Source organism: Colius striatus, chromosome 2 (assembly GCF_028858725.1).
Source record: "Colius striatus isolate bColStr4 chromosome 2, bColStr4.1.hap1, whole genome shotgun sequence".
NCBI classification, from domain to species: Eukaryota; Metazoa; Chordata; class Aves; order Coliiformes; family Coliidae; genus Colius; species Colius striatus.
The window spans coordinates 50,751,062-50,774,518 of record NC_084760.1 but is presented as its reverse complement, the minus strand read 5'-3'; the positions used below and the strand labels follow the sequence as shown (position 1 = coordinate 50,774,518).

Genomic DNA, 23,457 nt, shown 5'->3' with positions numbered 1-23,457 from the left:
ACCTCGCTGGGCAGCCTGTGCCAGTGTCTAACAACCCTCTCAATTAAAAGGTTTTTCCTAATCTCCAATCTAAACCTCTCCTGGCACTTGAGGCCATTTCCTCTTGTTTTATCACTTGTTAATTGGGAGAAAAGACCAACCCCCACTTCACTACAACCTCTTTTCAGGGAGTTGTAGAGTCCTGAAAATTAAAAGGTTAAAATTATTAACACTTGCAAAGCTTGTTGAGGAAGATATTACAGAGGTACAACACCACAATAGTATCTAGGACTCCTGTGAAAAAGTAGTCTCATTTGTACAAACTTCTTGTCAAAAACTTTTGGATTACTAGATTCTGATAAATCATTACCATTTCTGAAACCACTGCCTCTCACACACTACAGGTAGGACTTGTTCTTAATGCAGAAGGAAATAGGTTAACCTAAGAGTGTGAGGCGGGGTTTTCCTGGTGCAAAACCAGTGTTGAAAAGAGGAAAAAAATCAAGCTGACACTTTTTTCTAACTGCAGTGAAGAAACTTACAGAAGTCTTCCCTCACCTCTTGGACAAACTGCGCAGCGTAGAACAGAAGGCACCAGCAAACAATATTTCTTCGAGTATTCAGAGGATCAGAGAGTTAATTGCTCAAACCAGGAGTGTAGCAAGCAAGGTAAAACTTGGATGGGACTTCTGGTTACTAGGGTTAATAATCGAATGTATCTTACTGGGAGCTGCACTTTCTTAGGCTATGTTAGAAGCCTAAACTTTGACATTATCAGCTCTTAACAACTGAATAAACAGAGTACTGTGGAAGTCATTAAAATCTTTACAGTTGCTATTTGCAAGCAATTAACACCACCATGGTATTCATGGCAGACTACTGTTACTACAATACAGCAACTTTAATTAAGTAGTTGGCTCAATGCTAAAGATGACCACAATAACAAAACCCTTTTAAGCTAAAACTAATAGGTCATTACTCAGCTGGCAACATTAGTTACAAGCAGTAGTAATTCTTGCAATTTAATCCAAAATTTTCTGAAATTACAGCATTTCTCTTTTTTTCTTTTGAATTAATTTTCTTCAGGAAAAGAAAATCTTTATCTCACACATTCATTACAGAAAAACATTTTCATTATCATACATAAATTATGAAGGATTCTTTTGTAACAAGAACACCGAGGTCAAAAATTAAAACAGTATCTTTGAGTTCATTCAGAGAAATCAAAAATTCAGTGCATTATTGTATATTTCCAATGCTGAAATATGCTGTCCACATACACTACTCTAAAAAGGAAAAATCCGTTACTATGTGCACAGTGCTTGACTGTTCTTTAAATGTATTTTGTCATTCAAGTATATTGAACTTAAACTTGAAAACATTATTTCAGTTATGTTGAAGGCATTTTGAACTAAACTGAATATGTTTTATTAGTATCTCATATATATGTCACTGTAACTTCAGTATTACAACAGAATTACTCATGAACAGAAAATTAGTCACCCTACTCTCAAAGCAAAGAAATAAATTATGGGTAGAAGTTTTTTAGCTATGTAAGAATTTCATTATGTGCCTTACATAATGATGTAGCCCTGATTCCACTAAGCACACATCTATGTTCCACTGAGATTTAATTTACATTATGAATATGTTTAAGCACAGTTAATTACGAGTTTTAATTAATTTTAAAATTAATTCCCTTCATCTTCTTTACAGTGTCTTGCAGAAGAGATTTTCATAAACGTACAATTTTGCATGGCCAATACATAGGTGCCAACATTGCTCTTGCAGTAAGCGAGGCTGCTGGCTAAGTATTCTTGCACATTTGTTTACCTGAAGTAATGTCCCCATGCAGCAACAACGTGTCTCACTTATCACACTTGCAACTGCAGGTCCAAGTTTCTATGATGTTTGGAGGCCAATCAGCTGTTGAAGTAGATCCAAAGATCAACGTGGAGGAACTGAAATCTTTCACTTCCATGAGCCTGTACATAAAGTTTCAAAAGGACAACCCACAGCTGGCAGCATCTCCAGACAGATTTATTTTGTACCTTGGAAACAAAAATGTAAGAGAACAACCAGTTAATTTTTATACTTTTTTTTTTTTTTAAGTAGGTCTGAAGTCTATTTGCCCTTGTTTTTTCCTCTCACTATTTCTCCATGTTTCAAAATAAGAGCTGTGCTCTATATAACTGCCAATGACTTTGTGACAGCAAAAAGCCAGGTTTCCCAAGACCTCTATCCTTGAAACTTTGCACTCCAAAAAAATGAAGGATCCTTTCTAAGAAACAAATTAGACTACCTATGCAGCATGCGGCTGTGATTGTCACTGGTGTGAGTCATCCTTGCTACCTCTGCTGCTAGCAATGAGGTGCTCTTAAGCAGTTTATGTCACCAATCTGGCTGTTGTGTGACATGTTTTAATCAGGTTTATGCTACTGACAGTAGTCAATTTCAAATCCCTGAGGTCCAAGGCCCACAAGATAAGCAGTTTTCTTTGCCTGTGGTTTGTGCTGTTGTACACTCTGTACATCACTACTTTGAAACGCTTGGAAAAGGCACATACTCTCACCACCTGTAAGAGTTGTGAAATAATTGTTCTTTAAACTGGGGTTCTGAAAAAAAAAAAAAAAAGCAAACCACAAACACACCTCACAAGCTAGGTATAATCCTGGCAAGCAGTTACTTGGGAAGGATAAAGAGGTAGGCTTTTCTTTTTAAGCTTTTCTAAAGGGAATGTCTGCTGAATATAAATCAAGTGAAACTCCTCATTACAGAATATTAAATGGAAGCATAATACCTAGGCTTTAGACAAATGTTTCTTTCTATTTCCTTCATATGACAGTGCACACTAAATACAGATTAAGAGCTTGTCTTTGAATGTGACCAATTTATGTTAAGAAGCCATCTCATGACCTTGTATTTACCTCAGGCAAAATGGGTATAAAGTAAAGTATTGAGACTTTTTTTATACAGTTTTATCTGGTTAAAGAAAGCCATTAGAGAGTGAAGGTTCTGTTTATTAGTTGTGTTTAAAGGTGTCATTTAGTCTATCAAAATTTACCCTTTACTTATGTTCTGCATTAAATCTCAACGTTGTAGCTCTGACATCCTTCTCTATCATTATTTTAGGCAAAAAATTACATTGGTCTTGCAATTAAAAATGACAACCTTGTGTACATTTATAATCTTGGGGGCCAAGATGTGGAGATACCTCTAGATGCCAAGCCTGTCAGCACTTGGCCTTCTTACTTCAGCATCATCAAAATTGAGAGGTAAAGTGTTAATGTGCATTTTCCCAAAATCAACAGTTAATAGCAAAAAAACAGTTAATAACAAAAAAACAAAGAAACAGAAAGGGATGGGTCAGCACTGCTCACAGGGAGTGTCTGGTTCTGCTTAAATAAAATCTCTTCACTTTTAGTGAGCCAAGACCCAATGGGCCACTGAGGAGAAGAGAAATTGTCTGTAGTTTGTTTCCTTCATTTCCCTCACAGTAATATTCTTCTAGTAAGGAAATAACAACCCTTCCTGGTGGTAAAGGATTGCTTGTTCTTTAGCTAACACGAAAATCTCTTATTTTACAATTACCTTCTACAGGATTGGAAGACATGGCAAAATGTTTTTAACTGTACCCAGTCTAAGTAGCACAGCTGAAGAAAAATTTATCAAAAAGGGAGAGGTTCTTGGTCCCGGTTCTCTTCTGAATTTAGAACCTGAAAATACTGTTTTCTACGTTGGTGGAGTGCCTCCACACTTCAAGGTTGGTCAGATAAATACTCCATATTCAAAACTAAATAACGCAAATTTATCTTGCTGGGCTTCCTTTTAAACACAGAAATGGTTAGTAAATAAAATGTTCTTATTTAGTCGTTTATCATCTTAAGACTCCATCTTTTAGCCATGGCAAAAACTCTTTTCTCAATCATATCATGTAATACAGCAACATGATCAGATTCCTATTAGCTGTCATTCAAGTTTTCTGAAATGTGGTAAGAAGAAAAAAAACTTGCTAGCTGTTAAGTAGTATGCATAAATTAAAGCCTATTAGCCCAGCTTAAAAAACTTTCAAAGTTAACAGGTTTTTTCAATGTTAATGAATTCTTGGTGGTTACCATTTCTCCTTTACAACTGTCACAAAATATTAAAAGTAATGTATCATTAATATTAGGACAGTGTGAGGAAATTTGTTTGAATTTAAACTATCACTGGTTTAAATCCAGTCTTACAATGGCATGAAGCCTGTGCAAAACGTGTCTGAAGACCTGTATGAGACAGTTACCTCAGTATAGCTCCAAGTAGTCAGCATGAATTAGTTCCTCATTTACCTGCTTCTGTGATCATAAGTCCTCTTTTTGGATTTAGAAATTGTTATGAGTGATCTTGCCTATGGAAACTACATGGCTGAATAAAAACATTAAAACTTTAGAGAGTGCTAAATTCTTTAAGATAACTGTAGTAGCTACTAAAAGCATCCAACTACTTTTGTACAAGCAGCCCTCCTAACAATATAAAACCAAAGATTTACTCAATACACTTATGTATTCCTCAGCTTCCATTGCTGTGACTACTAGATATATGCCATGGTTTTAATTTGAGTTTACTGAGCCCTGGTTGCAAATTGCCTAGGAATAGAACTGAGGACTGAATTAATAGATGCATACAGAAAAGAAAAAAAAAAAAAAAAAAGGTAATCCAGCAAATGAACCATCCAGGTCTGTTCCAGAGCAGGGCAGAGGAAAAGGAAAAAAGGAAAATTTTTAAAAAATGAGAAGGGCAATATATTCATGGAATTATTTGATAAGCACATGGGTCTCATCTCACTTAGGAATGGACACCTTATATTTTCATTTACTAACATACAGTCTTATTTGGTAAAAGATTTTTTCTTTTCTTCCCTATTACATACTTTGTAGATATGAAATGTACCACTTAACCCTTAATTTACCAGAATAGCAGAAGAAACAAAGGAAAAAGGAAAACATGAGAATTTACAAAATGTATCTGTGATAAGAATCTGTCTCATATGTTTGCTCATATTCTGTATTGCTATATTACCATTATTATTGTATCATAAGCAAAATGGAAAGAATGAGAAAATGGCAGTAAGCAGACTGAAGTACAAGAGGCCTTATGAACATCACCCCTGTTCCACAGGGCAGAGTATTGTAATATTAAAAGAATTATTCGCTAGCTCTGTCAGTTTTATTTTATATTTCCCCTCACCAATGTGTCTATTCAAATTCTGTTTCCAGTGACTTTTGTTAAAAGAAGGAGCTTCTGTATCCTGCTAACTGTTAAAAAAGATATCCAGTGAGGATTAACCACTGGCATAGAATTTGAATCCAAGTCTCCTGGGTTTAAAGAGATCTATCATTTCTCTTTTGTCATGGTGTGAAGTTATTTTCTGACAGTGAATGATGTCTATACATGAGAAATGAAATACCTACTATGAGATTCAAATACACTAAAGCAAGGTCCGTGATTACTGAAATCTCAACTCGCTTTCCAAGTGTGCTCCCTTCAAAATTACAAAATATAGTTTTTGTCACAGTTGCCTTACCTGGCCTATTTTTCCACTGCGAGACCATCTACTTGCTCCATTTTAACTTCCAGCACAAGGGCATTATCACAATAAAGACTATAGAGGCTATTACAAGGTAGCTTCATCTTGTTTTCAGAACACAAAAGGCACAGAGACAAAATTGACTCCAGGTACAAATGCTTTCAAGATACTCAAATAAATAGTGTGACCTTTCTCCTTTACTTTTCCTTGCCCTCTGCACAGCTCCCTCCAAGCTTAAATCTACCTGGCTTCATCGGGTGCCTGGAACTGGCTACCCTGAACGACGATGTGATCAGCCTATACAACTTCAAGCAGGTCTATAACATCGACACCACCACATCGCCACCTTGTGCCAGGTAGGGGACAGTCCTGCTGCTCTCCTCTGCTTTGCTTTGCTGCGTCAGGCCTGGTGGGTTCATTTCTGGTTTAGATTACAAACGTGACGGTGATATAGACTTGACCAGAAGGAACTTGTCCATTTTTAACTCTTAATTGCATCAACAAGTTGAACTTGCATATATATGAGAGTTGGATTTGATGGTCCTTATGGATTCCTTACAACTTGAGATATTCTTGTTATGATTTGTTGTTGTCTCCATTAACTCTCTCACACCTCGCTGATGCCTTCAAAAGGGAAACTGCATGGTTCAGGTCCACTGTTTACCCCTACTGTGTGCCTAGAACAAGACTTTTACAGACTTCCATACTGTCACTGTAAGTGACACAGCCACAGTCAGCTAGCTCCAATGGGCCTGGTAAACTTGAGTACAGTCTCACTCCCAGCTAGAATAGCCCATAGGGAAGCTATCTCTCAGCCATATATTCTCAAATCCACCATAGAAATTCCTTAGATAAGCCATTCACAAACTGGGAAATGCAGTCCCTAAAGCAGAAGTATTCACTGCATTTGTTGAGCACAGACATAGCGGGCATTTTGTGCATACAACAGGCAGCAACAGTAGAATCTCTCTATACAAAGGACAGGAGAGAAACTTGCAGCTCTCACTGAGAAGAAATGCAGGATGTGTTGGGACAGAGCAAATGATCATCCCCCATGCAATTCCCACAGGGAGTGCAATCTGCTGCTCTCCAGGACAGCACATGTGGGCCTCTCTCAGGCTCCTCAGCAGAGTCCATGATCACCTAAAGGCCTCAAAGAATTGAAATGGGTTTCTGCACAAACTGGGCAAGCTATTAATAGAATTGTATATGTACCCTTATAATGAGGAGATGTTGAGGGCCTGCCACTTTATAAGGATGAGCAAAGAAATTTTCAGTCATCTTCATACAACACAGGATAAAAGCACAACTTATAGATGAAGGAGTTCTATATGCCTTCAAAGCTGCACAGTGTTTTTCAGATAAAAGTCCCAGAAAGAACTTGAAAGAAAAAGCCATCAGTCTCACCACTGCCAGAAAGAAGCAACAGTTCAGAACAATTTTTCAAGAAAGTATTTTAATTGCAGAGGCCTTTAAATTTCCCCAAAGAAAAATTGGAATATTCTAATTATTGCTTCCCTGCTTGTCTTTTCATAGAAATAAGTTGGCTTTCACTCAGAGCCGGGCTGTGAGCTATTTCTTTGATGGCTCTGGCTATGCCTTGGCAAGAAACATTGAGAGAAGGGGAAGATTCAGCCAGGTGACTCGATTTGACATAGAAGTTCGAACACCTACAGACAACGGATTGATCCTGCTGATGATTAATGGGGTGAGTACCAAATCCTGCTGGTCCAAATCATCCATGAGTAACTCATATTCCCCAGTACTTACAATATCATGGAAAATCCAAAATGCTTATGTCCTTACATTTAAATTCTGGAAAGAGAAAATACTTTGTGTTTATCTGATGTATATAGACATCAGGACAACAGGAACGTGCTCTGCAATGGCCCCAGGAAGCCACAGCCCTGAGCTGTATTCTGCCCTCATACAGAGACTGCCGGGACTTCAGTGGTTGTACTCCTATGATGACTCTTTAAGAGAGAGTTAAGCCCAGTAGTTACACCTTTGTTTATATATGAATGCAATAGGAAATTTCTTCAAAGTAACTCCCATAAAGCAGCTACTTTGTGATAGCTGCCACTTTATAACTGTGTCTCAGGATGTACTGGAGTTAAACATTTAAGTTACCGATACGATAGCCCAAATAAAAAGGCTTGATCCAAATACCACCAGCTTTTCAAAAGTTGGAGTGTGATGCAAATTCTGTAAGAGTTTGAAGAAAGTAGACTTCACATGCAAATAAATATCTATGCCACCACTAACCTTCGCTATTCAGAGGTTTTGAACTAAGCAACTGCAGTTAAAAGTTTAACAGCCTCTATTGCAGATCATTTTTCTTCCAAGCAAAAGTGCCCAGATGTGTGTCAGAGATGTAGGCACTTCACGTGTTACAGTAGAGACTGCAGTCAAGTTGGATGATAGCTGTGGAAATCCATGCCTGTTCGCAGGCATTTTTAGAAAGCCTATATAAGACAGTCCATTGTTCATTTCTGGAAAGACAGTTCATAAATATTCTGAACATAATCCCTGTTTCAAATTTAAGCTGTGCAAAACAAACCTAAGCTGCAGTTTTGTCTGAAAGTGCTAGTATTTTCAGTACTTTAAATAATGACTTCTGAGGGTGGACTTATTTATGTCAGAGACAGCAGTTCTTGTCCTGCAGTAGTTTTTTGAGAATTGCAGTTCCCATATTTCCATTTGGCATGGGAATAACAGCATGTACACAAGAAGAGAAGATGAGCATTAGCATTAAAAGCAGTAACTCAGATGCACAGTTGCTGTAAACTGTCCTTTCTGCTTCTTTATCTTCAGATTTGGAACAAGACTAATTCTATGGTACAGATCTTCATTTCAAGCACTCCCTAAAGATTTTCTAAAGTAGAGCTCCTGCTTACAAAATTAGGTCATCCAGCCACAGAACAGAAGCGAAACTATGAAGGAGGAATAGTCAGGAAACCCAGAAATCAAATACACAGTAAATACACTCTACTCATTTCTCAGCCTTCAGCAAATATACCAGTGCTGGTCAGGGCTATGAAAAGATGTAATCCTGAGCTATTACAGGCATCATGATAGAAATTGCAAATGCAGATACAGCCATTCTAGCACTACATTGCTTTTACCAGTATAACGTCTTGCATTTGGCGCATGTAGTATTACTTCAGCAGCAAATAGATATGTTTGCATTAGGAATACTTTGCTGAAAAAGAATATTGCCATTACTGTGCTACCAAATACCATTCCTATAGGGAAATAGTTGACCAAGTCTTAAGTAAGAGCTGTTTAGCAAATGTTTACACATACATATATTATAGATATAAAGATCACCCAGAAATGGTGATATAGTTTTGTAAATAAAAAGACCTTTTCCCAGCAGGCTTTTCGCAATATCACTCTCATAATATTGTTTTGTTGGGGTTTTCTTGATTGCTGCCACAACCATAGTGCCTTCTGACCCCTGTTTTGTTTCATACAGAGCATGTTCTTCAGTCTAGAGATGCACAATGGTTTCTTGTACCTTCGCTATGATTTTGGCTTCAGCACTGGCCCTGTGCTGCTAGAGGACTCCATGAAGAAGGCTCAGATTAACGACGCTAAATTTCATGAGGTAGAGATGCAGTTACAATCATAGATATTTGACCAACTATCTCTGTGGTTCCAAAGCAGCAATAACTTTCTCCAATACCTATGAGAGGACCAAAGGGATGAGAAGCTAGGGGATGATGCAGTGGAGCGAGCAGAACAGTAGAATGAATACCTGCATTGCATGTGAAAAAGCACATGCCATATCCCACCACTACTGGGTGGTGGAAAGGGACGACTCACCCTCCTCCATGGTAAACCAGTGCTTGTGGACAGATTCTGTTTATTAGCAGAACAGGACAGTTCACATGGGAAAAAAATTTTTATTAATTCAAAATGAAATTACATCCAGGACAACGATGTCCTCTCCTCAACTAAAAACTTGTTGTTATATAAACTTGACTACCTTATTTATTATGCATTGTATTACAAGAACTATTGCATTTCCCATTTCATTTGAAGGGAGAATTAATTTGGTAGTAGCGTTTTATATATGAACAATGTTTTAGGGACTTTGGCAGATCTAAAATATCTACTTGCATTTGGTTTGAGAATTTGGTTAAGCCAGTGTAACTGTGACACTACCAGTAGCAAATTGCACTTTGTGGGTTGCTTCTCCTGACATTTACTCGATGTAAATTTGAAGTCTGAATCCTGATCCACAACAGCAGCTACAATTCTGTTCAATCTGTTTATGCAGAACACAATTAGGTCTTTTATGCTTTGAAAATTAAGCATGTTTTTAAAGAAGTATGACCAAGCTTCTTGGATAAATCAAAAAAGCACTCTGAAATTAATGGAATTTATCTTTACCACAGTGTAGAATTTGACATGGGGTTCTTTCATGTGGATTTATTCATAAGTGAAATATCCAGGGCTTTCAGTCATCAGAGAAATTGTGACATGCAACTAACCTTCATACTTGTATTTGTTGTTAGCCTCTCCTGATTTACAAAAAAAGCTTTTTTCACAAATGGGATGAATGTTTCAAACAAAAAATACAAAGATTAAATCAATCTTACAAATTCACTATGAGAACTTATAAAATATTACATTTTGAACATAAGCACATATTTTTCTTTTCAGATTTCTATTATTTATCACAATTCTAAGAAGATGATCTTGGTAGTAGACAGGCGGCATATAAAAAGTGTGGACAATGAAAGAACAGCAATGCCGTTCAAAGACATCTATATTGGGGGAGCACCTACTGAGATCTTGCACTCCAGGTGGGTTTACAACAGGGATTTAATTATTGTCTTCAAGTAATCACCATATTTAAGCTATGTTGTATGACCTGTGCTGAGGGCTTACAATAAAGCAATTTTCATCACCTTAAGTAAAACAACTCCTCAGACACTCTTCTAAGTGCCTCTCAGAGGTCTGAAGGACCAAGGACTACGCTTGATCCAGCACAGGTAAATTGTGCTGAAATTGGTCTAGTTTTAGGAAGGATAATAGAAATTGTTATCTTTTTGAAACAAAAAGTCCTTTGCAGAAAGTGATCTTTGTAAAATATCAGCACACTAGATGAAGGATCAAAATGCCACCAACCACATTTTCAAATCTAAATATGAGACTTTTCCTACTACACACTTCAGTTCTGATCCATCTCAGGTTCTCTCTAGACCCAAGTCATCTGGCTCTGTGTAGGCGTGGGAATAACAGAAAAAAAATCTCATTTTCTCATTGTTCCATTTGACAGAAGCCAAGTTTAATCTCAGTAGACTGTATAACCCTCATTTCCTGCAGTGGGAATCTGCCATACCAAAGTTACACTCTGGAAGAGCAGACTGGTTCCTTGAAGAAGGGTATGCACTTCTGACAGGCAATATTCCCTCCTGAGGTCAGACAGCAAGGCCACCATTTTCAGATGGGCTGCAGCTGCTGTTTTAAGTGTCACAACTGCTAACAGAACTACCAACTGTCTTTAAAACACTCTCTATGGGGGGGGGGGGGGGGGAAAGAAAAAAGAAAGAAAAATATATAAAGAAGAAAAGAAAAAAAAGAAGGGGAAGATGGCAAATGTTGCACAATAGCTTCTAGGAATTGGTGGTAAATCCACTGAAACCTTATTTTGTTATCAGGAGAACCTGTTGAATCGATAAATACTGTCTGAGATAGAAAATACTTACCAATTAAGCTTTTGAGATAGGGACAATCACTATGTAGAGGAGAATGATGCCTTTAAATTCTGTAATTATTTGAACATCCAAACAAAATGGTGGGCAAGGGAGAAAAGAGAATGTATAATTTATCTGGCCTTTCAAATAGTTCTTTACAAAAGTCTGTCATAAGGGGCGATTAAGAAAACTGGAGAGGGGTGGGGGAGAGAAGAAAGGCTGCACTGGATTAGAAAGCAGCTGGGAAAGAGAAAATAGGACATTATAGTAGCTCTTCAATTTTCACAGTATAAAAAGTCTACAGCACATGCCCTAAGGATCTCTCTTAGGGCTGGTATTAAATATATTAATGATCTAGAAACAAAGGACAAAAAGATGGTGAAAATTACTTTGGTTAATCAAGCCTAGAGAACCATGAAAAAGCCTAGAAGGACCTCAAAATCTAAGCAATTTAGCAGCTTAATGGCAGAAAAGACTTGTTCACAAATGCAGGATACAAGATCAATCACATGAATTATGCCCACAGTTTTCTGCTTAAACTGTGGTTATTCTGCAAAACACCTGGGAGGTACTGTCCAAACAGGAAAAACAGCATCTCAGTAAACAAGTTGTGTCAGAAAAAAAATCCATAGACATTTCAAACTATAATCCATTACAATACTGAAGAATGTATACAGAAATTATTTAAGTACAGTTGCACCTTTGCCTGCAATATCATGCTCAGATTTGGTTCTCATAACAAGAGTAGGCAGCAGAAATTATGGTCCAAAGGTTGTGATATCATTACATTTTCATCAGGAAATCAAGTCGGTATAGAATGATAATCTGTTGATGATCTACTACTATTTCTCTACTACTACTACTACTGTCTACTACTGATATTTATGCTTCCTTTTCCTAGACAGACTTACATTTAACTGACATTGGGAGACAGCAGCAGGGGAGGAAACTAGCTGTAATCTTAGAGGAGGAGTTTAATATTCATTCAAAGCAATATATTTTCATTCACTTCAACAGGACTTTCCTCTGTCAATTGCCTTTTATCCCAAATAAATTAATAATATGTTATTTTTCTCCTACCTCAGTCACTGAATAAAGCAGAAAGCTAAGGGGAGGTAGGAGCACTGGGAGCTAGAAACTGTTGAGAAGCAAATTCAGAAGCCTTTCTCTAGGTTAAAAACTACCTTTATAGTTCTTGTTGCTCCTAGAAAATGTTGTAATGTAAAATTAATGGCGTTTAACAGAAAAGTGTCTTTGTGACATTCAGATTGTCACATGGTAAACCAGAATAGCGGTAAACTGGTTGACCGATACCCTACATTTTAATCTACATCTCATTTAAATCCCAGAGGATAGCAGGATGTCAGGAGCCTTCCTGTTGATATTGCCTTCATGTAGATTTCACTGAGGAGCAGACTGAGCTCCTACATCCCTCCTGCCCTCATCTTGTTTCAGATGTGTACGTGTACATCTCTGCTACCTCACCTGATGATTCATTTTTGCCAATGCAGATAAATAAGCATTTCCAGAGCCTGATTAATTGAGCCTGATTCATCCATTGTGTTTCTACTGTCTGCCTTACAATGAGATAATCCATATACAGCTAGCACAGAACCAGATGTCAACACTGTCAGTGTCACCTCATGTGAGGTGCAAAGAATCCCACTGCTAAGGTACATCCTGTCAAAAGAACAAAGACCATTTACAAGCAGCCAAGTCAAAACTCTGGATTTCACATTCAGTCCTTCGGTATATTTGTTCCCTAGTTATCTCCTGGACTGGTACCCAATAGATCTCTTGTCATTTCCTTGTCCTGTCACAGACTCTCTGTGATTTTAGGCAAACTACTTCTTCATCATGCACCTTGAGTGTTGCAAAGATAAATTAAACTATATTTGCCCTATGCCATAATGCTGTGGTAGCTTGGTGAGAGGTGCAGTTGAAAAACTTAGAGTGCTGCATATGAGCAGTTGAGATACACTGCTGTGCTATCTACCTCAAATCTGACACAAAAAAAAGATCCTGGAAGCCCACCTACTGCTCTCATTTATGATTATGTAAACCCACTCATCATCAAGCAGAATTTTTTCTTACTTCCCTGACCTTTGTTAGTATTGTTTGTTAAAAAATAGAGATTCCAAAGACAATAATTGAGCTTGCTAGTAAAAGCAACACAGGAAAACTAAACCAGAACTTTTCTGAAATGATAAAAAATGGTGATAGATATCCACTGATTTTCACTGTAACTGTATTGAAATACTTTTTAAACTAAGTCTCTTCAATTTGACAGCTATTTGCATCTTTTAAAAGTTACTCTATGTGGATCTCCTCTCTAAACTCCCACATATTGGCCCCCATAACATTTATTACAACTGATGCATCTTGACTTTTCAAAATATATTATTTAATTAGTCATTTTGCATAAAGATGCAGGAATTGGGCACTTGTTTGAGGCTCTTACAAGTTTTTTAGGACATTTTTGTGATAAAAGTCTGTTCAGAAAGGCGAGGAATAGCTAACTGCAGCTTGTTTGGCATTGTTTTCCAACAGCATTAGCTCACATCTGGCGGGAAGTATCGGCTTTAAAGGCTGCATGAAGGGTTTCCAGTTCCAAAAGAAGGATTTCAACTTGTTAGAAGAACCAGGAACCCTGGGAATCAGCTATGGGTGCCCAGAAGATTCACTGGTAAGCGTGAGAGTATTTGGCAATGGATAGTGCTTGAATTTTACTCCAAACAATGGAAAGAAAGTCTTCCACAAAGGAAATGACAACTCATTGACTGGCAGGAGTGGGGCATGTGTGTGAAGTCTGCCAACATACTATCCAGTTTTCACCCTGAACTACAGCACAAGGTGTTTCACTTGATATTCTTACCATATGTGAGATTGCAATGTGAAAGCTGGATCTGAAATAAATTGTGTACCATCTTCCAAAAGGAAAATATAATTTGTTTGTTCTTAAAGCAACAAAGAGAATTGTCCTCACATGAATCCTAATGACAGCAAGATATTCACCCTTCAAATCAGTTCTCCTATTAAGGCAGGCCAGCTCTTCCTCTGCAGTACGCAGATCAGCTGCACCAGCACTAACACTGAGAAAATGACCATTTCATTTCTAAACCCTTCCATCATTCAGCATTTCTCCATTACAATGCAAAGCCACTAAATCTAAATAGTGTTTGTGGTTTTTATCCTGTGGCCATGTCTATCCAGATCCGTGCTGTAAGCCTCTGAAGATGTAGGAGCCCACGACTTGTAGAAGCTGTCACACAGTCTCACTCTTTTTCAACATGAAAGTTAGCTGCAATTTGTCCTGCCTCATATCCAGTTTTACTCCAGAGACTCTGGGGGTTATAGAGCACCATGTCCAACACCCTTCACTCACCACAACCCACTCCAGCATTCAGTGCAGCACGCAAACTAACATATCACATGTTGGGATGGTGACTCAGTGCCACACAGCTCAGACAGGGACTTGAGTTCTCTCTGCTCCTGGTCTTCATGCACACTATCTGCAGACTTAGGATGAGGTCGAGAATTCCAGGAAACTGAGAACAATTTGGCTTACACTGTCTGAAATGGCTACACTTTCCTAAGATTTTCATAGCATGCAAGGGAAAGCCTATATAAATTAGGTTAAGACATCCAGTAAAAATTCAAGGTTTTATAGAACTGAACTGTCTGCACCTTAAAAAAACAAAACCAAAAGAACCCAAAAAAACTCTCTCAAAAAAAACCCAAACTCCTCCCCCTCAAAAAAAAAAAAAAAAACCCAACCAAACCACCAGCCCTTCTTTTATTATTCTTGGAATGTTTTCTGAGGTTTACTTGTAATTTTGTTTTAACATACAGATATCCCGCAAAGCATATTTCAATGGAGAGAGCTTCATTGCATCAAGCCAAAAAATATCCCTCTTCAGTGAATTTGAAGGAGGCTTTAATTTCCGGACATTGCAGCCCAATGGGCTGCTGTTTTACTATTCCGAAGGAGTGAGTATATTTTTCTTTACAGATTGTTTTATTTTATCCTCATATTGTTTCTCAGGAGAATACCAGGGGAATAATACAATTTCTCACTTCATGTTTTCATAAACCATGCCTGCAATTAGAAGCACTCATTGATGACCTCATTTTCACAGTTCATATTTGATATATATCTGAAAATAAGCAATGCTTAGGCATTATTTTGATGTTGAGAAGAGGATTTGATCATACACCTAGAATTAATATGTATTCATTTGTGCCCAAGAAAGCCCTAAGGGCAGATTCTCGTGGTGAAACTGTGTTCAGCAGCACTGCAATCCCTATTTGAACCTGTAGGTGCTACCAAAGTATAAATAATATTAAGGGCCTGACACTTTCCACCCAGAGACCATTCCCTAGAAGACAAGGTTTGTTTGAATTAGTGAGATGATATTCTGAACATTGCTGAGTTGACAGAAATCGGGCAGAAGCTGCCTATATTCCCAGATGGTACTTAGATCTCCATGTGTGACTGGGAAAAGCTGCACTTGAGAATGACTCCTTGCAGCTATAGGAATCCAAGCTGCTCTAAATGCCTCCTCAGAAGTGTGGCATAGGCAGAAATACAGATTGACACTCCCAAAATGTTGTGTGAGCCAGAGCAATCCCAAGATCCTGCAGGCTCAGACTGACATCTACGGCAAACATGAGCTCAGATGACGGAACATTTGCAATCACCCACAGATGTCTGTTCTGCCATACTTGCAGATAAACAGGGAAGACTGCAGATTGCAGCAGGGAAGGCTGTAGGACACTCATAACCACTCCTGAACTTGGATGTTTTACAGCCTGGAGTATTGCCCTAAACTGAAATCAGTAACCATGTCAGTTATCCATGTTGCTTGCATAAATGAGGCCTTACTCTACCACTTCTGGTTCTAATGCAAAAGCTCTAATCCTATGAGGTGCCAAGTGCCCTACTTAACAAATGGAAGTTCAGCTATTTAGCCCTTGACAGAATGAGGCAGGATGATTCCTAGAGTGCACAGTGGTAATGCATGCTCTAATGGAACATACAGTATTCCTGGTGTGTGACACAGTGATCCTGTATGCCTGACCCAGATAGTAGATCTTTGACATAATTTTGAGTGATTGAACTGGTCTGATCAGAGGGAATTAGGAAACAGAAGAAAAAAATATTGGTCTTATGACAGCAGGAATCTTGCAGCAACAGCTGCTCTATACAGTATCGGGGTTACTAGAAACACAAGGGAAATGTAAACATCGTACATCCATGTAGGATGGAATTGACAGGTACATGAGACATAATCAGTAGCAGAATTCCTAGAATTCAGCCTTAAAAAAACAGCAAGAATGTCAATTCTAATGAGATCATCTCTGGTTTGCTTCTCAGTATACCTTTCTGCAAACAAAGGAAAAATGGGGGAAACAGCAGAAAGGAAAAATAAATACAACAGGAAAATGCTGTTAACAGTTACAGAACTGTTACTTTTCTGTGTTACAATTGCATATGAAGATATTTTTGTATTTCAGTCAGATATATTATCCATCTCTATGGACAGAGGCGCTGTAGTTTTAAATGCAAGTGGGACCAAAATTCAATCACCAGACCGAAATTACAATGATGGAAAAACCCACTTCATCATTACTTCTATCACTCCAGAAAGGTAACGCTGACCAGCATTTTTTATTCCCTACCTTTGGAATTTAAATAATTATTCTAAAGCATGTAATCATTTAATATTAACTTTCAAAGTGATGTTCAAGTGGAGTTTTTTAAGCAGTATTTTCAACTGATCAATTCAGTTAAAAAAAATACATGGCCAAGAATCTATGTCATTGAAAACTGGCCAGCTTGGCCTGAGCACAAGATGCTGAGAATTTTTAGTAAAATAAAACCAGTATTTTTTCTAAAAGCTTAGTCCCTTTTTTCCCTCAGGTATGAAAGCAGTTTAACATACTTTAAGACTAGCATAAGATCCATTTTTCAGCAGGACTGATTTTTCTGATTTATTAAAGCGATCCCAAATTGACTCTGAAATAATTGAGGAATCTTCACAAAAAGCATTAATTTGGGATACATGCAGTGGAACACGTTCAAAATATTTTTAGCACTGATAGAGACAAATGTAAGACTAAATACAGCAGTAAGGAATAAGATTCTCTACTAGTTTCTTAAAAAACTAAAGAATATTGTTTACTTGATCTGTTTTACTTTTGTTGACTATATTTAAGAATTTCTTAGAAACTCAAATAGTCAAAGCATCTTTTTCAAGAATCTTGCCTGTGCTGACACAAAAAGATCATTCTCAGTTCTCTAACAGAAATGAAGGTTTGTAGCTGTGACTTCTGACATTCAAGAAACATAGTTTGAAAAGCTGATAGTGCAAAAAGGTGCCTTGAAATAGCCTTGGGGACTGTCGTATTTCCATGACTGTGCTCAATTCTGAACTTGCCAGGAAAAAAAAGAATTCTGAATCTTTACTTACACTGTTTCTTATTAAAGCAATAAAATCCTTCCTGACTTCTGTAGCAATTATTGTGTTGCAAAATGAGACAAGGTAAAAAACACTGTATAAGCTCAAATATCAGTGTACTGTGATGAAAGATAAGGAAAAAAGGGATAGAGGCATAAAGAAGGATAGTATACACTTAGATCTTCTTTTACCCGAATTTTGGCTCCATCCATTTATTAGCAAGTCCTTATTTCACCTGTCTTGACTTAGCAGACTGTGTGTTTTGGACTTCAAAGTTAATCCCAAGATATTATGAAATCCATGGGCCTCTGGACTCAGCTTTGCTAGTGCATTATTGCTCTGCTACTTGTTGGACAACTGGAAGCAAAAAGGTCTTCTCATGACTTTGAGCACTACTATTTAATGATGTGTACAGTGACTGGAGTGTTTTGAGTGTACGTCATATGCTGTTTAAGCACTGGCATTGACACTGCCAAAACTAGATTACACAAAGGATGCTTTGCTTTTGCAGATATGAACTGGTCGTTGATGACAAGAAACAAACCAAGAAGAACTTGGCAAGGGACAGAGCAGGGAAAAGCTCAGACAGCGTGAAGAAGTTTTATTTCGGTGGCTCTCCCCTCAGAACCCAGCAAGCCAACTTCACTGGCTGCATAAGCAACGCTTATTTCACAAGGTACGTGGCATCCTCATAAACACATTACCATGCAGTCGCTGCCTGACAGCTCGAGTAGCAGCTCAAGAGAACTGATTTATTGACACAATAAAAATCCCTGTCTCATTTTGTGAGGCTAGACAGTATGTGTGAATAAGTTTCTTACCTTATTTGCTAAGGAATCTGTTGGCACAGACCTGCTAGGTTAAGATATTGTTGAAGTGGGAATAACAATCTAAATCATCTTTCAGTACTGCACCTGCTAATGCTGCTGGTGCAATGTATAATTTGCATAGCTGTAATTTACATTTATATTATGTAGCTTTCAGCTCTGCCATTGAAACGAAATTATATTAGGACATCACACAAAAACTGGGGAAGTTAGGAGTTTGGCCATGTGAAAATGGTTATAATTTGTTCATCCTAATTGTTTTATGAAATGTTCTCATACAGAAGATTTTAAAGTTAATTTGATGCTACAGATTGATACTCTATTTATGCAAGCAGGGATACAACAGGCAGAGGTAGTACAGGCTGCCCACATTACCCAAACATTGATAAATCTGTACTTCTATCCATGATTCAGGAATGAAAAAAGCTATTAAAAAAAAAAAAGTTCTGTAATTGTTAAGAAGGCAATTCCAACATTTGGGGAAAAAAGCTGTTCTTGTCATTCCCTCTTTGAAACACAGGTTGGATCGAGAGGTCGAAGTGGAGGATTTCCAGCAGTACTCTGAGAAAGTTCACACTTCATTGTATGGATGCCCTGTTGAATCTCCTCCAGTTGCTCTTCTCCACAAGAAAGGGAAAAACTCATCAAAAGCCAAAGGAAATCATAATAAAAAGGTTTGCTACGACTTGTCCCAGTACCACCCTAGAGCTTTTCCAAGCTGATACATACTGTGCCATGACTGGGAATTCTGCAGATTACAGATTCAGAATGTACCACGTGGAGACTATTTCAGATATAGGAAGGAAAGGATCCTGTTCCTTTACATATTCCAACACTGCAAATGACTACCCTGACCCAGTCTATCTGGCCTATATTTGCATCATTCTCTCTTGCTGGAAGTGTAAAACAAAATTTATGACACCTTCAAAGAAGAACTGCAGAAACAAGCCTTCTTGATTTTTTCTATGTCCTAAAGGCGATAAGCTTGCTTCTATTCTCAGATACTTCTGTGTGGCTCTCTGGGTACAATTTGAATGCATTAATAGCATTCAAATTGCATTATATTTATAAAAAACTACCTTCTTCCAGCATACAGAACTTTTAGTCCAATCATGTCCTCTTATGCCTGTAATATAGCTGATATCACAAGGAGAGAGGAAAAGATTCAATCAGGAAAACTGCAAAAGAATTGAAATATAATTTTGTTAGCTATACAAGTGTTCTGTTTATCATTCTGCCCTAATGCAGCATCTATAGCAGATCTGTTCAAGACGAATTTGACTTCTAACCATTCCTGGTATTTTTATAAAGCAAAAATATATTACTAGTTTAGATATAAATTATATTGTTATTTTATTATGTCCAATCTCAGTTTGAATTTCTGGTTAATGGTTCTCTTTCTGTGAAGCTGGGAAGAGATAAGGACAAGATTTCACAGCCTTCAACTGGCTTGAAAAAACTGTATCAAGAAGTGAAGACGCAAAGAGATCCTCAGTGTCATTTACCCATTAACCCCAAGGCAACCGAACACGCATATCAGTTTGGAGGAACAGCAAACAGCCGGCAAGAATTTGATCACATACCAAAGGATTTCAGTCAAAGGTAAAGGGGCCTTAGAAATAAAAACTAAACATACTCTGGAGGAGAAAGGTTTTTTTTAAATGACACATTTCTGTTGTTACTCTGGCTTTTTCCTTTATATCTTAGCTTGACTTTTGTATAGCATATAGTGATAGGATATATTAAAAGGTATTTCAGTTGAGTAACAGCAATAAATAGAATGCATTTCCAGTTATGCCACTCTTGTGAAGCTTTCATCTGCATTATATATTAACAAAATACGTCCTTTTGCTTATTTGTAGGAAGACTTTGAGAATGGTTGTTGCATGCAAGCAATGCACCTTTGGTCTCTTTACAGAAGCAGCAATGGCTAATGCCATTGCAGCAGAGCTGAAAAAGAACATGACAGTTCATCCAGAAATTAAGCAGTTATATGTTAAGTGGTCCTTCTCAAATGTGTAATAGTTAGGAATCTACATAGCGCAGTAGGGCATAAAGTTCAAAGGATTTTGGTTTAATACTTTCCATGAAAGACTATAAATTCAATAACACAGCACTTCCTGGAAGCATACCAGACCACTAACTCAGAAAATAAGAGTGCTATTTCCTGACTTAAAAAAAGCATTACATTCATTTTAATTCAATAGTGTTTTACTTAGGATAGTCCTGATGGTGCCCATATGAAGAAGGTAAACCTAAACTCTGATACATCTCTTCATCCCTACAAGACATATGTAGTGGGTCTGGGACGGTAGTGATTTTCCACAGCAGCTCCTGCAGTGCTGTGCTTACTGTTGATATCAATATTATGACTACCGCTTGCACAACATCGGGGCTGTCCCTCCAGCATTCCTTCCCCCACCTTCACCAATAGCTGTGAGTGGGCATGATCTTGGGAGGGACTATGGCCAGGACAGCTGACCCAGGCTGACCAAGGAGATATTCCATACCATATGACGTCAGCTCAGGAATATAAACTGGGGGAAAGGAGCAGGAAGGGGAGGCGAGATTCATTTCTGGCCTTCCAAAAGCAACCGCTACGCGTACTGAAGCCCTGCTTCTCGGGAGGTGGCCGGACATCGCTGCTGATGGGAAGTAGAGAGTAACAGCTTATCTGCTTCTGCTTTGCTTCCCGCGCGCGCGGCTTTGCTGCTTATTTACTTATTAAACTGCTTTTATCTCAACCCACGAGATTCCCATCTTATTTTCTCCCCTTCCCTGGCTTGCTTCTCGGGAGGTGGGGGGTAAAGCGGTGTGGTGGGCACCTGGCATCCAGCCAGGCTCAAACTACCACAACATATTTGATTTAAAATGGTTATTACAGCTTCATCATCATGTGCATTTTAAAGGGAACAATGACTTGTGATGTTTTAAAATAACTGATACTGACAGGGGCCTAAGTGCATCTGGAATATACACACACATGCAATAGGGAATGTATTAAAAAGTGCCTCTATATTGCTGTTCAATAGGAATGGAAATACGTATGTCAGTTATTGGTGGCCTATTTTGATTTTATTCACTCCAGAGATTTTAATTTTTGAAAACAAGTTCTTTGCAAGGCAGCCTCTTTGCCAGTGTACTTCTACTCAAAAAACCCAGTACAGAATGTTTCTCAGAAATACCGCTTCCATTAAGGAGATGTTTATTCCTTTGGATGAAAGGAAAATCTCAGTCTTTCCCTGTCTGCAGTTTGATTTAAGACAATTCTATCTGCTCTAAATTTAATATTGTGCTTTTATGTACCAGAGCTCAGTTCTCTATCAGTCTGAAAACTCACTCGTCTCATGGAATGATTTTCTACGTCTCGGATCAAAAAGAGACCAACTTCATGGCCCTTTTCGTTGCTCATGGTCGGCTCATTTTTATGTTTAATGCTGGTCATCAGAAGATAAGGATTAAGAGCCAAGAGAAATACAATGATGGCCTTTGGCACAATGTAAGTAAAAGAAACCAATCATTATGACGGCACATGCTATCAAGGCTGCAGTAAAAACACTGTGGATGTGATAGCTCAGGGAGTTTCCATTCACATGTTCATAACCACATCCCTACATGGAGAAACTTCTGCAAATATTTTAAAATCTTCCATGTGGCACTTTATCAAGACATTAACCAGGGACAGGGAAGTGAGCCAGTTATAAAAATCCAGCAATTCTCAACACTAACTGCTGTTCAGTGAACAGTGAGGCAATGAAGAGTTAAGTTAGCTAGGAAAGGAAGCACTAGGATAATTTTTGTTCAGCAAATTTCTTTGAAGTGCTTAAGCAAAGAGCACAGCTGTCTAAGGATCCCTCTGTAGTCTGTGAAAATAAAAAGACAATTTTAGGGGTCAAGGTGAATTTTCCTCTGTAGGTACCTCTCTCTCCTCACTGATTACAGAAGAAGTCTACAGTTACTAAGCTCCAAATGTGGGCGTTTAAGTGTTTCAATCAGGCTGGATGAATCCAGGCCATAAAACTGGCTAAGACTTGAAAATGCTAACAGTTTGTGTTGGTTTAGCCCTGGCTGGGTGCCAGATACCCACCAAGTCATAATATCACTCCCTTTCCTAAACTGGAAAGGGAGGAGAGAAATATAAGGAAAGGTTTGTGAGTTGAGATAAGGACAGGGAGATCACTCAGCAATTAGTGTCACAGGCAAAACAGACTCAACTTGGGGAGAAATGGTTTGATTTCTTAATGAACGATCAGAACAGAGAAGGGAAAATGAAAAACAAAACTGAATCTTAAAACATCTCCTCCCACCCCTCCTCCTTCATGGGACTCTTCCTCCTCCCCGCATAGCAGTGCAGGGAATGGGAGATAGGGGTTATAGTCAGTTCATTACAGAGGGACTTTGCCACTGCTTCCTCTCAGGGAGACACCTCCTCACACTTCCCACTGCTACAGTGGAGACAGTTCTCCACGAACTTCTCCAACATAGGTCCTTCCCAGGGGCTACAGTTCCTCACAAACTGTTCCAGCATGGGGCCTCCCATGGGGGCAGCTCCTCACACCCTGCACCAATGTGGGTCATCCACCAGAAGAAAAGTCCTTCAGGTATCGACTGCTCCAGCCTAGGTCTCTCACAGGATCACAAGTCCTGACAGCAAATCTGCTCTGGCATGGGCTTCTCTTTCCCCATGGATTTCCACATCCTGCCAGGAACTTGCTCCAGGGTGAGCTTCCCATGGAGTCACAGCTTCCTTCAGGCATCCACCTGCTCTCGTGTGGAGTCCTCCACAGGCTGAGTGGATCTCTGCTTCCCCAGGGTCCTCCATGGACTGCAGGGGGACAGCTGCCTCACTATGGGCTGCACCACAGTTCACACGAGAGTCTTCCTTCTAGTACCTGAGTACCTCCTCCCCCTGCTCT

General features: G+C 38.5%; 1 protein-coding gene across 2 annotated transcripts in view; it reads left to right on the top strand.

Annotated features, from left to right (window-relative positions):
• The window catches only part of LAMA4 (laminin subunit alpha 4), a 96,892-nt gene that overhangs the window by 64,263 nt on the left and 9,172 nt on the right, over positions 1 to 23,457 (top strand). For both annotated transcript variants that reach the window (XM_061990530.1, XM_061990531.1), the window contains 15 exons: positions 509 to 648; positions 1,872 to 2,045; positions 3,112 to 3,254; positions 3,580 to 3,742; positions 5,768 to 5,901; positions 7,082 to 7,253; positions 9,024 to 9,155; positions 10,217 to 10,359; positions 13,804 to 13,939; positions 15,106 to 15,243; positions 16,771 to 16,904; positions 18,226 to 18,390; positions 19,062 to 19,215; positions 19,950 to 20,143; positions 21,851 to 22,040. In XM_061990530.1, the coding sequence (XP_061846514.1) occupies positions 509 to 648; positions 1,872 to 2,045; positions 3,112 to 3,254; positions 3,580 to 3,742; positions 5,768 to 5,901; positions 7,082 to 7,253; positions 9,024 to 9,155; positions 10,217 to 10,359; positions 13,804 to 13,939; positions 15,106 to 15,243; positions 16,771 to 16,904; positions 18,226 to 18,390; positions 19,062 to 19,215; positions 19,950 to 20,143; positions 21,851 to 22,040 (2,312 nt within the window). The remainder of the gene's footprint in view (positions 1 to 508; positions 649 to 1,871; positions 2,046 to 3,111; positions 3,255 to 3,579; positions 3,743 to 5,767; positions 5,902 to 7,081; positions 7,254 to 9,023; positions 9,156 to 10,216; positions 10,360 to 13,803; positions 13,940 to 15,105; positions 15,244 to 16,770; positions 16,905 to 18,225; positions 18,391 to 19,061; positions 19,216 to 19,949; positions 20,144 to 21,850; positions 22,041 to 23,457) is intronic.